This window comes from Callithrix jacchus, chromosome 14 (assembly GCF_049354715.1).
Source record: "Callithrix jacchus isolate 240 chromosome 14, calJac240_pri, whole genome shotgun sequence".
Taxonomy (NCBI): Eukaryota; Metazoa; Chordata; class Mammalia; order Primates; family Cebidae; genus Callithrix; species Callithrix jacchus.
The window spans coordinates 82,404,067-82,417,954 of record NC_133515.1 but is presented as its reverse complement, the minus strand read 5'-3'; the positions used below and the strand labels follow the sequence as shown (position 1 = coordinate 82,417,954).

At 41.4% G+C, this 13,888-nt stretch overlaps 1 protein-coding gene across 50 annotated transcripts in view; it reads left to right on the top strand.

The window, feature by feature from the left end:
• BIRC6 (baculoviral IAP repeat containing 6) overlaps positions 1 to 5,056 on the top strand; it is a 250,707-nt gene extending 245,651 nt beyond the window's left edge. For all 50 annotated transcript variants that reach the window (XR_013526681.1, XR_013526680.1, XR_013526682.1 and 47 more), the window contains one exon: positions 4,193 to 5,056. Coding sequence is in view for 45 of the 50 variants with exons in the window: in XM_078349545.1 (XP_078205671.1) it covers positions 4,193 to 4,372 (180 nt within the window). In the remaining 5 variants the exon portion in view is untranslated. The remainder of the gene's footprint in view (positions 1 to 4,192) is intronic.
• The last annotated feature ends 8,832 nt before the right edge of the window (positions 5,057 to 13,888 follow it).

The window sequence follows — 13,888 nt, the reverse complement described above, 5'->3', positions numbered from 1 at the left end:
CACAGGCTGGAGTGCAGTGGCGCGATCTTGGCTCATGGCAGTTACTACCTCCTGGGTTCAAGCAATTCACCTGCCTCAGCCGCCTGAATAGCTGAGATTACAGGCATCTGCTACTATACCTGGCTAATTTTTGTATTTATATTTTTGTTATTTATTTATTTTTTTGAGATGGAATTTTGCTCTGTTGCCTGCCACTATGCCCAGCTAATTTTTGCATTTTTAGTAGAGACAGGGTTTTACCATGTTGGCCAGGCTGGTCTCGAATTCCTGACCTCTAGTGATCTGCCTGCCTCGGCCCCTCAAAGTGCTAGGATTACAGGAGTGAGCCACCACACCCCACCTGACTGATAGACTATATCATTTCAGTATAAGCGTTTCTAAGCCCCTGTGCCTACTGGTTAAAACACTCATAACATTTGTCTAATGCTTGTCTTTTGTACTATACTTTTCATCTGTAGACTATCTTGACTTTTCTGCTTACATTCTTAATTCTTTCTGTGTGTTTTCCTTTTTTTCTGAGCGATTGTTTATCTAAAGGCTTACTTTTTGGCCTTTGAAACTATTTTTTTCTCTCTTTCTGTTTCTCCTTCATTGTTTCTGTAACCCTGACTTTGGCCATTTACTCTCTAAAAGTGACTCTTTAGACTGCTGTCAGTTATTAGCTTTCTCTTGAATTGTATTATTGACATTTTTTACTTAAATGCCCTGTCATTGTCTCCTTAAAGGAGATTTTTCTCAAATCAAGTTTTCTAGCCATTTACTTAATTTTACTTGATTTTAAACCATTTTTCTCTGTCTTAGAATCTTCAGGTATTATGTATCTCATCCTTCATCCAGCACCCCTGGTCAGTACTAGGTCCTGTCAGTGTTGCTTCATGATGGGATTGCCCTCCTCCCCAACCCATGATTCTGTTGAGTTCCCACAGCTTTGTCTGTTTGACCAGCTTCCTTTTACCAGGTTCTCCCCCTTTTTAGTTCCTTCTTTAGTGCATTACCAGACTGATCCTCCCCAAATGTGTGTTTAGATATGTTTTTCACTAATACAAGACTTTAGTAGCTCAAGTCCAGCTTCTTTTCATTCAGTGTCTTCCTTATATCCCACAGCCTTTTACTGTATTTCTTCTATGTCACTGTCACCTGAAATTTTCCATCTCTGAATTAATCCAACATTCTGTCATTTTAACTATACATTTGCTGTTGAGTGCTACACAAGAAAAATACATAATTGGCTGGGCACAGTGACTCATGCCTATAATCCCAACACTTTGGGAGACCAAGGCAGGCGGATCACTTGAGGTCAGGAGTTCAAGGCCAGCCTGGCCAAGATGGTGAAACTCCGACTCTACTAAAAATACAAAAATTAGCTGGGTGTGGTGGCACGCATCTGTAGTCCCAGCTACTTGGGAGGCCGAGGCAGGAGAATCACTTGAACCTGGGAGGCAGAGGTTGCAATGAGCTGAAATTGCGCCACTGCAGTCTAGCCTGGCGACAGAGTGAGACTCCACCTCAAAATAAATAAATAAATAAATAAAAATATAAAAATTAGTTGAGTGTGGAGGCTCATGCCTGTAGTACCAACTGCTGGGGAGGCTGAGGCCTCCCCTTAGCCTGGGAGGTGGAGGTTGCAGTGAGCCAAGATTGCACCATTGCTCTCCAGCCTAGGCAACAAGAGTGCAAAATTCCATCTCAAAAATAAGAAGAAAAGAAAAGTATGTAGATGTTCAGCTTGACTCCCCAGTAAAATCACAGTATCGCTGTATTAGGCTTTCTTGCATTGCTATAGGAAATCCTTGAGACTGGGTGATATATAACAAAAAGATATTAAATGGGCTCATGGTTCTGTAGGCTGTACAGGAAGCATGGAGCTGGCATTTACTCCACTTCTGAAGAGGCCTCAAGGACCTTTTACTCATGGCAGAAGATGAAGCAGGAGCAAGAAGGAGTAGGGGCGTGGGAGGTGCCACACTTTACAACATCCAGATCTTGTGATAATTAACTATCTCAGGATGGCACCAATCCATGAGGAAATTGTCCCTATGATCCCCATTTTTCTCACCTCCAACATGGGGATTACAATTTCAACATGAGATTTGGGCAGGGGCATATATCCAAACTAGATCAATCCCCAACCTTAACTGGGTCCTCATTCTTGTCAGATTTTTCTTTCTCCTTCCCTGGTTAGTGTTTTCACCTATTGTCCACAGTGGAAGGAAATCAAGGCAAGGGAAATTTTCACTTACCAGCATGTAAAGGTACTTTGAAACTTTGCAAGTAGCTGCAAGTATATAGTTGTTTTTTTCTATTTATGTGTCTTACAATTTCAGCTAGAATTTTAGACTCTGTAATCTTAAAGATTTTATTATCCTCATTCTGCGTATTGCCTTTATGTTGTTGGTATTTAACACAGTGCCTCATACATAAAATTGTTCTGTAAATGTTGGTTAGCTAATTTGCAAAGTCAGTTATTGACGTAATTAATTTTAAAAGCCCTTTGTTGATTAAGATCATTTCTTTCCAGGAAATTATGAATCAGATCTTTGCATTTGTAGACAACCAGCCATTCCCAATTAACATGCCTATATCCTTTTGTTAATTGCAATGTAGAGCAAAACAAAGTTTATTTAATCTCTGTAGATCTTCTTTTTAACTTAATTTTTAAGAAAATTCTAATGATAGGCTGGGCACAGTGGTTCACACCTGTAATCCCAGCACTGTGAGAGGCCGGCAGGTGGATTGATTGAGGTCAGGAGTTCGAGACCAGCCTGGTTAACAAGGCGAAACCCCATCTCTTTAAAAAAAAAAAAAAAATTAGCCGGGCATGGTGGTGCACACCTGTAATACCAGCTACTCGGGAGGCTGAGGTACAAGAATTGCTTGTGCCGGGGAGGTGGAGGTTGCAGTGAGCTGAGATCATGCCACGGCACTCTAGCATGGTTGGCACAGTGAGACCTTGTCTCAAAAAAAACAAAAACAAAAAAAATTCTAATGATAAAATTATTTCTAAGGTTTATTTGGAGCATTAAATGAGAAAATTAGTTTGAACATGTGCAGATATTTTATGTATGGCCTACTACCTGAAAAACACTCGTTTTCATTTGCTAAAGTATCAGTGGATTTATTTTAATTTATGTACTTTTCTCTCAAAAACATTTAGCCAGAGTCAGCATATATGAGAAGTCAAGGGATTACAGTGTTTAATTTAAAAGAGTTTATAGACCAGGCACAGTGGCTCACACCTGCAGTCCCAGTTCTTTGGGAGGCCAAGGCGGGTGAATTGCTTGAGCCCAGGAGGTCGAAACTAGCCTGGGCAAAATGGTGAAACCCCATCTGTACAGAAAATAAAAAATTAGGTAGGCATTGTGCTTCATGCCTGTAGTCCCAACTACTTGTGAGGCTGAGGTGGGAGGATTGCTGGAGGCTGCATGAGCTTGGATTGTGCCACTGCTCTCCAGCCTGGATGACAGAGCAAGGCTATCTCAAAATAAAATAAAAGAGTATATGTATCTAGGGCAGGTGCAGTGGCTCACGCCTGTAATCCCAGCACTTTGGGAAGCCAAGGGAAGCAGATCACAAGGGCAAAAGTTCGAGAGCATCCTGGCCAATATGGTGAAACCCTGTCTCTACTAAAAATACAAAAATTAACTGGTTGTGATGGCACACTCCTGTAGTCTCAGCTACTCAGGAGGCTGAGGCAGGAGAATCGCTTGGACCCTGGAGGCGGAGAATGAGCCAAGATCATGCCATTTCACTCCAGCCTGGCAACACAGCAAGACTCCGTCTCAAAAATTTAAAAAAAAAAGAAAAGAATATATGTATCTAACTAATAATGTCCTATCAGTCTTCAGTAGTGCTATTTTTGTGACAGCTGGGGAGCATGAGTAGTATCTACTGCTATGTTACTGAGTGAGGTCTTTTCAGCAACATCAGTTATTGGGAGATTAGGGATTCTTGTCAGTTTTGTTGTTGTTGTTGTTGTTTGTTTTTGATTTTTAGAGATGCCCTAAAGGTATCTTGTCAGTTTTGCTTACTACCTGCTATATGAAGTGTCTATAACAGTGGCTTGCACAAGGAGGGGCTCAGTAAATATTTGTGGGCTTAATGCTTTGGGCTTTATTAAAATCCAATTCCTGCCTCAAATAATGATGTGCTAGAGGGTTTAAAGTTCTAACATAAGTCCTTTTCTCCTGCATAGCGTCACACTGCTCAGCTTCGTGAAGAGTTGCTAAAACTTCCCTGCCCTGAAGGCTTGGACCCTGACACTGACGATGCCCCAGAGATGTGCAGGGCCACAACAGGTGCTGAGGAGACTCTAATGCACGATCAGGTTAAACCCAGCAGCAGCAAAGAACTCCCCAGTGACTTCCAATTGTGAGCTGTGTTGACATGGACTTCATAGACACAAAGGCTTCGAAGCACAAGCCAAATATGTCAATATTTGTATGTAAGAAACTAATTATGTAATAGGTAATGAAACTGAAACTATACTATGCTCTTAAGGAGATCCAGTTTAATTCAAGGTGATCTTTTATTTACCTGTACAGGAGTGTAAACTTTTTTGTGCTTTTATTTTTCAATTGTGAGAACCACTGATTGGTATGTTCAACAAATTTGTGTATACAAAGAAATGGATAAATCACTGCTATATAAGGGAAACTACCTTAGGAAAGAATGTTTACTGAATGTTTATTTTATTTTTTTTTTACTGTAGAGTGAGGGGTTGTTAACAAAGAATATATATTGGTCATTCTTACAACTACTATTTAAAGTCAGCAACTTTTCACTGAATTTGATAGATTTTATGTTTGGCCATATCTTCATGCTCACATTTGATTTCTGAAGACCTCCTACATACACTTCAATAAAAGTTAAATGGACATACTCCCTCTTTTTTGATTTACTGGTACATTTTTTAAATAATAAATCTGCCATAAAATGCATTATATCTGGAGACTTGCACTTGTATGGATGAATTTATTACATTCAACATATTTAATTTTATGCCTTCTAATTCTAAGATGTAGAAAAAATAAATGAACATGATTTTATTCTATGCCAACATTTGGGCCTCTGAATGTATCTGTTATTTGAATTTAAGTATATGAAAAGGAATGGTCAATTTGAAAGTCATTCTAAACGGTTTTTTTTCTAAAGGGCTCCTTTTTTCCTGGACTATGTGGTTTTATGACTAAAGTCACATGTATGTATTAAACATTGAGGCTCTGTAGAGGAGAGAGGATATACCTCTCTGGTGCTGTTACAGTACATTCTGTACCTGCCATACAGGCTCATTTTCATGCAAATTCTTCCTAGAGCCAAATAAATAAATACTTAGGTGAATTAGTATGTCTTGTTTCTAAACCACTTTGCCATGGTGTGAAATGCTATTTCTACAAAGAATTGAACACTTTCAAGGCATAAGCATGGGAAAACAAAGGATGTTTTTCCAAGACCAGTTTCCATAGGGGAAAGACTAAGGTGATTCTTGACAGTATTTTTATAAAATAAAAGTGGCAGCCATGCATGGTGGCTCACGCCTGTAATCCTAGCACTTTGCGAGACAGAAGCAGGTGGATCACCTGAGGTCAGGAGTTCGAGACAAGCCTGGCCAATGTGGTGAAACACCGTCTCCACTAAAAATACAAAAATTAGCCCAGCATGGTGGTGGGTGCCTGTAATCCCAGCTACTCAGGAGGCTCAGGCAGGAGAATTGCTTGAACCTGGGAGGCGGAGGTTGCAGTGAGCTGAGATCGTGCCATTGCACTCCAGCCTGGGCAAAGTTTTTAAAACTTCGTTTGAAAAAAAAAAAAAAATGTCATGTGGGAATCCTAAATCTGGAGCTGACCAGGAGAAGCTGTATTCTGAAAGGCGAGTTTGAAGAAAAATGGGCTTTTGGGGAAATGATACTCTCTTATGTACAAAGTATAAAGCTCCTTCAGCATGGATAAAGAGGGAATGAATAGTATTTGGACAGGAAATCAAAGATTCCAAAACACATAGTGTTAGATCTGGTAGGTAGTGAGCTACACTGATAATGACAAAACAGTAGTAGTTTATGAGGAGGAAAAAAGTTACATGTCACCCACAGACATGCTAGCTAAAATCTATAAAATTATCAGCAATAAAATAATAAAGGACAGTAATTAATCCTCTAGGCTATTTTTTGTTGTTTTTGGAATGTGAGTGCTAGATGATAAAAGCTATCAAGTGTATTATTTGCCTTCAATATAAAATGAAAGTAACAATCCCAGTACTACAGGTCCAGTTAATATTTTTTTAAAACCAAAGTCTAAACACCTAAATTGGAATCAATTATATTAAAATGTTCCATCAGAGATCCAGACTTTATGTCAACAAACATTTGAGCACTAAGCACTTATTTTTTACTAGTTGTAAGTTCCTGCACTTAAGGAGTGAATGACAGACATGAGAACATGTCATTGTGGCTGGGTGCGGTGGCTCACACCTATGATCCCAGCACTTTGGGAGGCTGAGGCAGGTGGATCATGAGGTCAAGAGATCGAGGCCATCCTGGTCAACAAGGTGAAACCCCGTCTCTACTGAAAATACAAAAAATTAGCTGGGCATGGTGGTGCGCACCTGTAGTGCCAGCTACTCAGGAGGCTGAGGCAAGAGAATTGCTTGAACCCAGAAGGCGGAGGTTGCAGTGAGCCGAGATCGTGCCATCCAGCCTGGGTAACAACAGCGAAACTCCATCTCAAAAAAAAGAAAAAGAAAACATGTCATTGTAATCTGTTAAGTTCTCTGGTAGAGTTATTTACAGGGTAATATTGGGAGCACAGAGGAGAAAACCCTTATCTCGGCAAAATGTTGGGTCAGCACTGAGGTGATAATTGTCAGAAAAGGCTTCCTAAATGCGAATATCCTGAGTCTTGAGGGATGAGGATAAAGAAGTTACCCAGGCAAAAACAAGATAATCCAGACACAGGAGAGCTCCGATAGATGGCATCATGTTAGATGTTGCAGGATTTTTAACAGGCAAGGTGAGGATAGGCAAGTGGGATGGGAGGCAGTGGTTTGGGAAAAAGGGGTCAGTTCATCTCAGGCCTTTGTTTGCCCTGTTGAGGAGCTTTGACAACCTGTGGATGAAGGAGAATTCTGAACTAGCTCTAATTAAAGAAGCAACCTGATTAGACTATTTCAGGAAGATCATTCTTCAAGCTATTGGGAAGCAAGGAGATCAGTTATAAGCCTATAAAATCAAGGCAATAGGTCATAAACCAGGGCACACAAAGTGTGGAAGGGCACACAAAGAGGAAGAGGCAATTGATAGGACTTTGGGAAATACATACATTTTGGTATGAGAATAACTTCAGCATGTTTCAGGCTAGGGAGCCAGGGTTAAAGTCCTTGGGGAAGGATGGAGCAAAGCCTAAATGACCTGGGTCCAAGAGCACATGCAGAGAACTTGAAGAGATGTGAAAATCAGTTAAGTGAATTATCTTAATGAAAAGTAAAAAAGTAAAGCTGCTTAAATACCTTCCTAGCGTTAAGAAAATAATCTCCAAGCCGGGCGCGGTGGCTCACGCCTGCAATCCCAGCACTTTGGGAGGCCGAGGCGGGTGGATCACGAGGTCAAGAGATCGAGACCATCCTGGTCAACATGGTGAAACCCCGTCTCTACTAAAGATACAAAAAATTAGCTGGGCGTGGTGGCGCGTGCCTGTAATCCCAGCTACTCAGGAGGCTGAGGCAGGAGAATTGCCTGAACCCAGGAGGCGGAGGTTGCGGTGAGCCGAGATTGCGCCATTGCACTCCAGCCTGGGTAACAAGAGTGAAACTCCATCTCAAAAAAAAAAAAGAGAAAATAATCTCCAAAGTCAGAAAAATGTAAAATGTACTGTAGGCTGGGTGTGGTGGCCAACACCTGTAATCCCAGTACTTTGGGAGGCCAAGGTGAGAGGATTGCTTGAACTCAGGAATTTGAGACCTGCCTGGGCAACATGGCAAAACGCTGTCTCTACAAAAAATACCAAAATTAGCTGGACCTGGTGGCACATCCTGTTAATTCCAGCTACTCAGAAGGCTGAGGTGGCAGGATTGCTCGAGGGCCCAGGACATCAAGGCTGTAGTGAGCCTAGATCCCATGACTGCACTCCAGCCTGGGCAACAGCAAGACCTTGTCTTTACAAGAAAATTAAATGAATGTACTTAAACCATCTCTTACTGTTGGACAGTTTGGGATTGCTTTTGTCTCTTCTTTTCTGATTATAACTAATGCTATGATGAGCATGGTCTCTGTTTTCTTATGATAAATCCTAGAAGTAGAATTCCTAGGTCAAAGTTTTTGACACATAATGACTGCTTTCCTGAGAATTACTGATTCACACTTGGAAAATCATTTAGTGTTGCCATGTGTTGGCCAGCATTGAGGATTATAATTTTTTGATCTGATATTTATCATCAAACATATTTGAATCTGCATTCAACATTGTTTTAAATTTAATACCCATTTGAATTTCTACTTTTGTCAGTTACCAGTTTATAGCTCTTCCCTATTTTGTGTTTTGTCTTAGAGTCTGTTAGTATGTATCAGCCACTTGATACATATTAACTTGAATATTAATTTTTGTCAAATTTCTATGTATTTGTTCAGATGGCCTTTTAATTTTTAATTTTTCTCATAGAAGTTTTACATTGTGAAATCATCTCTTGATCTGTTCCTTTCTGATTTTAATTGCATATTATTTTGAAGAGATTCCCTATGCAAAGACAAAAGCCTCTATCTTTTCTAACTAAGATTGATTTTTGGTATTGTTGTAGGCTTTGCTGCAACTGAATTGCAACAGGCTTGAGCTGCTTCCCTCTCCCACCCCTGCAGAGGCAGGCATAGTGGTGACAAGCTAGAGTCCACATGTTGGACAAGCCACGTTGAAAGGAAGCTCCAACCTGCTTTCTCTTTCCTTTTCAAAGTCTGCTCAGTTTATAACAGCGGTTCAGCCTCCTTTCTTTCAGCTTCTAGTCTCCTGATGCTTTAAGCTCTAAAGAGCCCTGTGAGCCTATACATTTCCTGTATAGAAGAGGCATTCTCTGGCCTTTCTCCCTTAGCACCTGGATGTGATCCCGTAGTGCTCCCATGAGCGCCAACAAAGCCTCCTTTCCTTTCCTTCCTTTATGTGTGTCCCTCTTCAAGTTGCACCAGCTGTTTTCCTATGAGGAAGAGACTGCAACAGACCCCCATTTTAATTGTTTTCCGTTTTATTCACGTCTCATTTCTCCAGGGAGGGAATACCCAGTCCAATCATGTCAGCAGCAGGCCTCGCTGTGCCGCTGAGAGACCTACAGCCTCAGGTTATACACTTTTACCTGCTGGGTTCTTCAGGATACTGCTGCTCCCCACCTCCCTGGACTCCTCTGGGTCCCCAGGTAGACATGCAATTCCCTCATTCTTACTCCTACCACTTCTGTTCCTTGCTGTTGTTTTCCCCCAGCCTTTCTATAGGTTTTATTCTTTGGTTTATTCCTTCCCTTTTCACCTTGCTGTCTGCAAAGTCAGCAAACACAGCCATAGAGTGCCTTCCATCTCTGGAGCTTTTCCCATCTTTAGAGGAACCAGCTAGAGCTCCTTTAAAACCTGTCTGTGCCTCTTTCCTGGGAGCTGCTATTTTTGTTATCACCCTTCTTGCCAGATAGGTACGAGATTTCTCAAGCCTGGACAATTTTAAAATATATTCCTGTTGGTTTTTTTTTTTTTTTTCTTTCCTCTTTATATAAGACTTCGTCAGAATTTTTTTTGACACAAGTTCACAAATGAGAAAAAAATAGTTTTCAAGTCCAAATCACTTATATGGTAGTTTTTGTTAAAAATAAATAAAAATCTTCCCCCAATTGTCTCCGTACCCCAGAGGTAGAAGTTACTTCCTGAAGCAAGGTAAGTATTTCCTTTGACCCAAAGGGCCAAGTTAGAGAGCTCAGAAAGGCTTGAAGCTCACTTACCCTTAGGTGTGATTTGTAAATGCCTCTTTACCAAGGAAAGATAGTGCCTTAACTTGTCCTGAGCACTTTGTACCTGCTCTGCCATGTGCTGGATTCTTGAGATAAAATGTCACATAAGAGACTGACCCTACCCCCAGGAAACTCTAGTCTAATAAAAGAATAGGGACCAATAAAATTCATCATTTCAATTGTATTTTGGGAGTCTTCCAGTTACTAGCAGTTTCAATCTCTGAGCTGAAGAGATCACCTTGGATTGTGAGCCAAGGTGGATCAGGACAGATCCCTGAGAATACTTCATGCAGCTCTAGGAAAAGCTTATACTCTTCAATAATCTGGCTTCTGATTTCACAATGAGAAAACTTTAACCTCCTCTGCCTCAAAGGTGGAACTGTTTTTTTTTTCTTTTTCTTTTTTTAAGACGAGGTTTCACCCTGTTGGTCAGGCTGCTCTTGAACTGCCGACCTCAGGTGATCTGCCCGCCTTGGCCTCCAAAGTGATTGGATTACAGGCATGAGCCACCATGCCCAGCTAAAGGTGGAACTCTTAATACTTAGCTAATAATTGCTAACATTTTTTGGTATCTATGTCCTAGACCCTATGCTTGCTACTTGATAACTTAATTCTCATAAGTTGATCTCACTTTGCCAACTGCTAGGGAAAAAGCATACTAACTACCCCTCCCTTCAGTTAGCCTGCCCTTGCTTCTAGCAGTAACTCCATCTCACACTATCTTATACTGTAGGCAATTAGGATTAATCAGTACTTCCTTGACTTTAACTAGGTGCTGAGGTCGTTATCTTTTAAATTTTTATTATCTGTTTTTCCTCTCTATGAATTCATAGCCTTTTTTTTTTAAAGTCTCACATTGTCGCCCAGGCTGGAATGCAGTGGCGAGATCTCGGCTAACTCAACCTCTGACTCCTCTTATTGCCAAATTATACTTATTGCCAAACTGTGTTTCTTTTGCATCTACTAAGGCAGCTAAAGTTCTCCACTCAAAATGAAACTAGTCAATTCTTCCTCAAGGAACTACTGGATGTTGAGGAAGTGCTTAGGCAGTCTGGAGACCTTCTAATATCAGGACATAGACAACAGAGAGCCTGGAATTGTATAACACCAGGGCTACACAGTTTGTTTGCTAGCAATCTGGACACCTCTAATAATGTCCATGTGCAATCATCAATGTTTAGAAATTTATAACTTGAGAGATATCAGTGTATCTTTTTCCCTACCTAAATCAGACAGTGGTTTGGAACTTTTCTAATAATAAATCATAAGCTTCCATGGGGGGAAAAAAATCACAAAATACTGAGCCTTTAAAATCATCCAGTCTAGGCTGGGTGTGGTGGCTCACACCTGTAATCCTAGCACTTTGGGAGGCTGAGGTGGGTGGATCACCTGAGGTCAGGAGTTCAAGACCAGCGTGGCCATCATTGTGAAACCCCATCTTTAAAAAATAAAATAAAATAAAATCATGCAGTCTAGATCATTCCAAACCTACTCACACTTCACACTAACCTTCATCTTTATCTTTTCTTTTCTTCTTTTTTTTTTTTTTGAGACGGAGTTTCGCTCTTGTTACCGGGGCTAGAATGCAATGGCACGATCTCCGCTCACTGCAACCTTTGCCTCCTGGGTTCTGGCAATTCTTCTGCCTCAGCCTCCTGAGTAGCTGGGACCCCCGCTAATTTTTTGTATTTTTAGTAGAGACGGGGTTTCACCATGTTAACCAGGATGGTCTCCATCTCTTGACTTTGTGATCCACCCACCTCGGCCTCCCAAAGTACTGGGATTACAGGAATGAGCCACTGCGCCCGGCTATCTTTTTCTTTTGACTTTTTCTTTTTTTCCAGACAGAGTGGCTCTGTCACTCAGGTTAGAGTGCGGTGGCCGGATCTTGGCTCACTGCAACCTCTGCCTCCTGAATTCAAGCGATTCTACTGCCTCAGCCACCCGAGTAGCTGGGCTTATAAGCATGTGCCACCACGCCTGCCTAACTTTTGTATTTTTAGTAGAGATGGGGTTTCACCTGTTGGCCAGGCTGGTCTTGAACTCTTGACCTCAAGTGATCAACCCACCTCAGCCTCCCAAAGTGCTACGATTATAAGCATGAGTCACTGCGCCCAGCCAGCCATTCTTGAGAACTTTCAGAGGAAACTCCATGACATTAGGATGGCAAGCCACCCTTAAAATGTATTTCTTTTCATGGATATACATACTGATTAGCTAATTATTCTTTTTTCCTCAAATAGCTTAGCTTTAAGTTAGTTTTAATGGACCTCAATCTTATTTCAGTGTCGTTGGTCAAACACTCATGAGTTCAATCCTAGATAGGAAAATTACGCAAACTACATAAATGTCTGGATATTCATATGTCAGGGAACTTACCGTTTTTGCCTGACCCCAATTATTTTTACAGCTGATTTCAACATACTTGGGAAAATTGATCAACTTGTATAAAATGGGAAGGTAAAATAAAATTTCTGAAAGCAGAAGTCTTTGTTGAATAACACTGACATCCTAATTATCTTTCAAACTTTGGTCAGATTCTGGTATTAACTGAATTGATATTGTAGTAACCTTTTTATTTTTTTATTTTTTTCAGACGGAGTCTCATTCTGTCACACAGGCTGGAGTGCAGTGGCACGATCTTGGCTCACTGCAACCTCTGCCTCCCAAGTTTAAACGATTCTCCTATCTCAGCCCCCCAAGTAGCTGAAATTACAGGGACACATCACCATGCCTGGCTAGTTTTTGTATTTTTAGTAGAGATGGTGTTTCACCATGTTGGCCGGGCTGGTCAACTCCTGACCTTAGGCGGTCCCCTCAATTTGGCCTCCCAAAGTGCTGGGATTATAGGCATGAGTCACTGCGCCCCACTGGACAAATCTTGGTATAGAGGACAGAACAAAGGCTTTGGTGTCTTACTGACTTGTTTGATTTCCAACACTATCATTTATTCACTTATTTGCCAGAAGTCTTACTTTCCTTGTAAAATGAGAGAATACTGCTAGCTGCCTCTTAGGATTGCAATGACATAAGGATGAAAAGCCCTAACACATTGCTAACATTGTTACACACTTGGGGCATGGTCAGCCGCAACTGGATCTTATTGCTGGAATTATACTGAAACCACTCAGTAGACTCCTGAATAATAGTTCCCCCTCTTCTGTTAGTATCTATTAGCATCCATGGGACTGAAGACACAAAACTTTTTTTTTTTTCTGAGACAGAGTCTCGGCTCTGTCACCCATGCTGGAGGCTCACTGCATCCTCGGCCTCCCAGCTTCATGCAATTCTAATGCCTAAGCCTCCTGAATAGCTGGGATTATAGGTGGACGCCACTGTATCTGGCTGATTTTTTTTTTTTTTTTTTTTTGAGACAGGGTTTTGCTTTGTCCCCCAGGCTGGAGTGCAGTGGTGCGATCTTGGCTCACTTCAACTTCCACCTCCTGGGTTCCAGTGATCCTACCACCTCAGCCTCCCTAGTAGCTGGGACTACAGGCATGAGTCATCACGCACAGCTAATTTTTGTATTTTTAGTAGAGACAGGGTTTCACCATCTTGGCCAGGCTGGTCTCAAGCTCCTGACCTCAGGTGATCCACCTGTCTTGGCCACACAAAGTGCTGGGATTACAGAAGTGAGCCATGATACCCAGCCATGTATTTGAACACATTCTGTCTCCTATCTTTTTAAGTGATCAGAGGGTGGCTGGATCTGTCATTAGCTCAAGCATAAGGATGTCAGGATTGCAAATAACATTTCATGACCCCTCCATCTCCTTTCTTCCTTTCTTTTTTTTTCTTTTTTGAGACAGAGTTTCACTCTTATTGCCCAGGCTGGAGGGCATGATCTTGACTCACTGCAACCTCTGCCTCCCCTGTTCAAGTGATTCCTCTGCCTCAGCCTCCCGAGTAGCTGGGATTCCAGGCA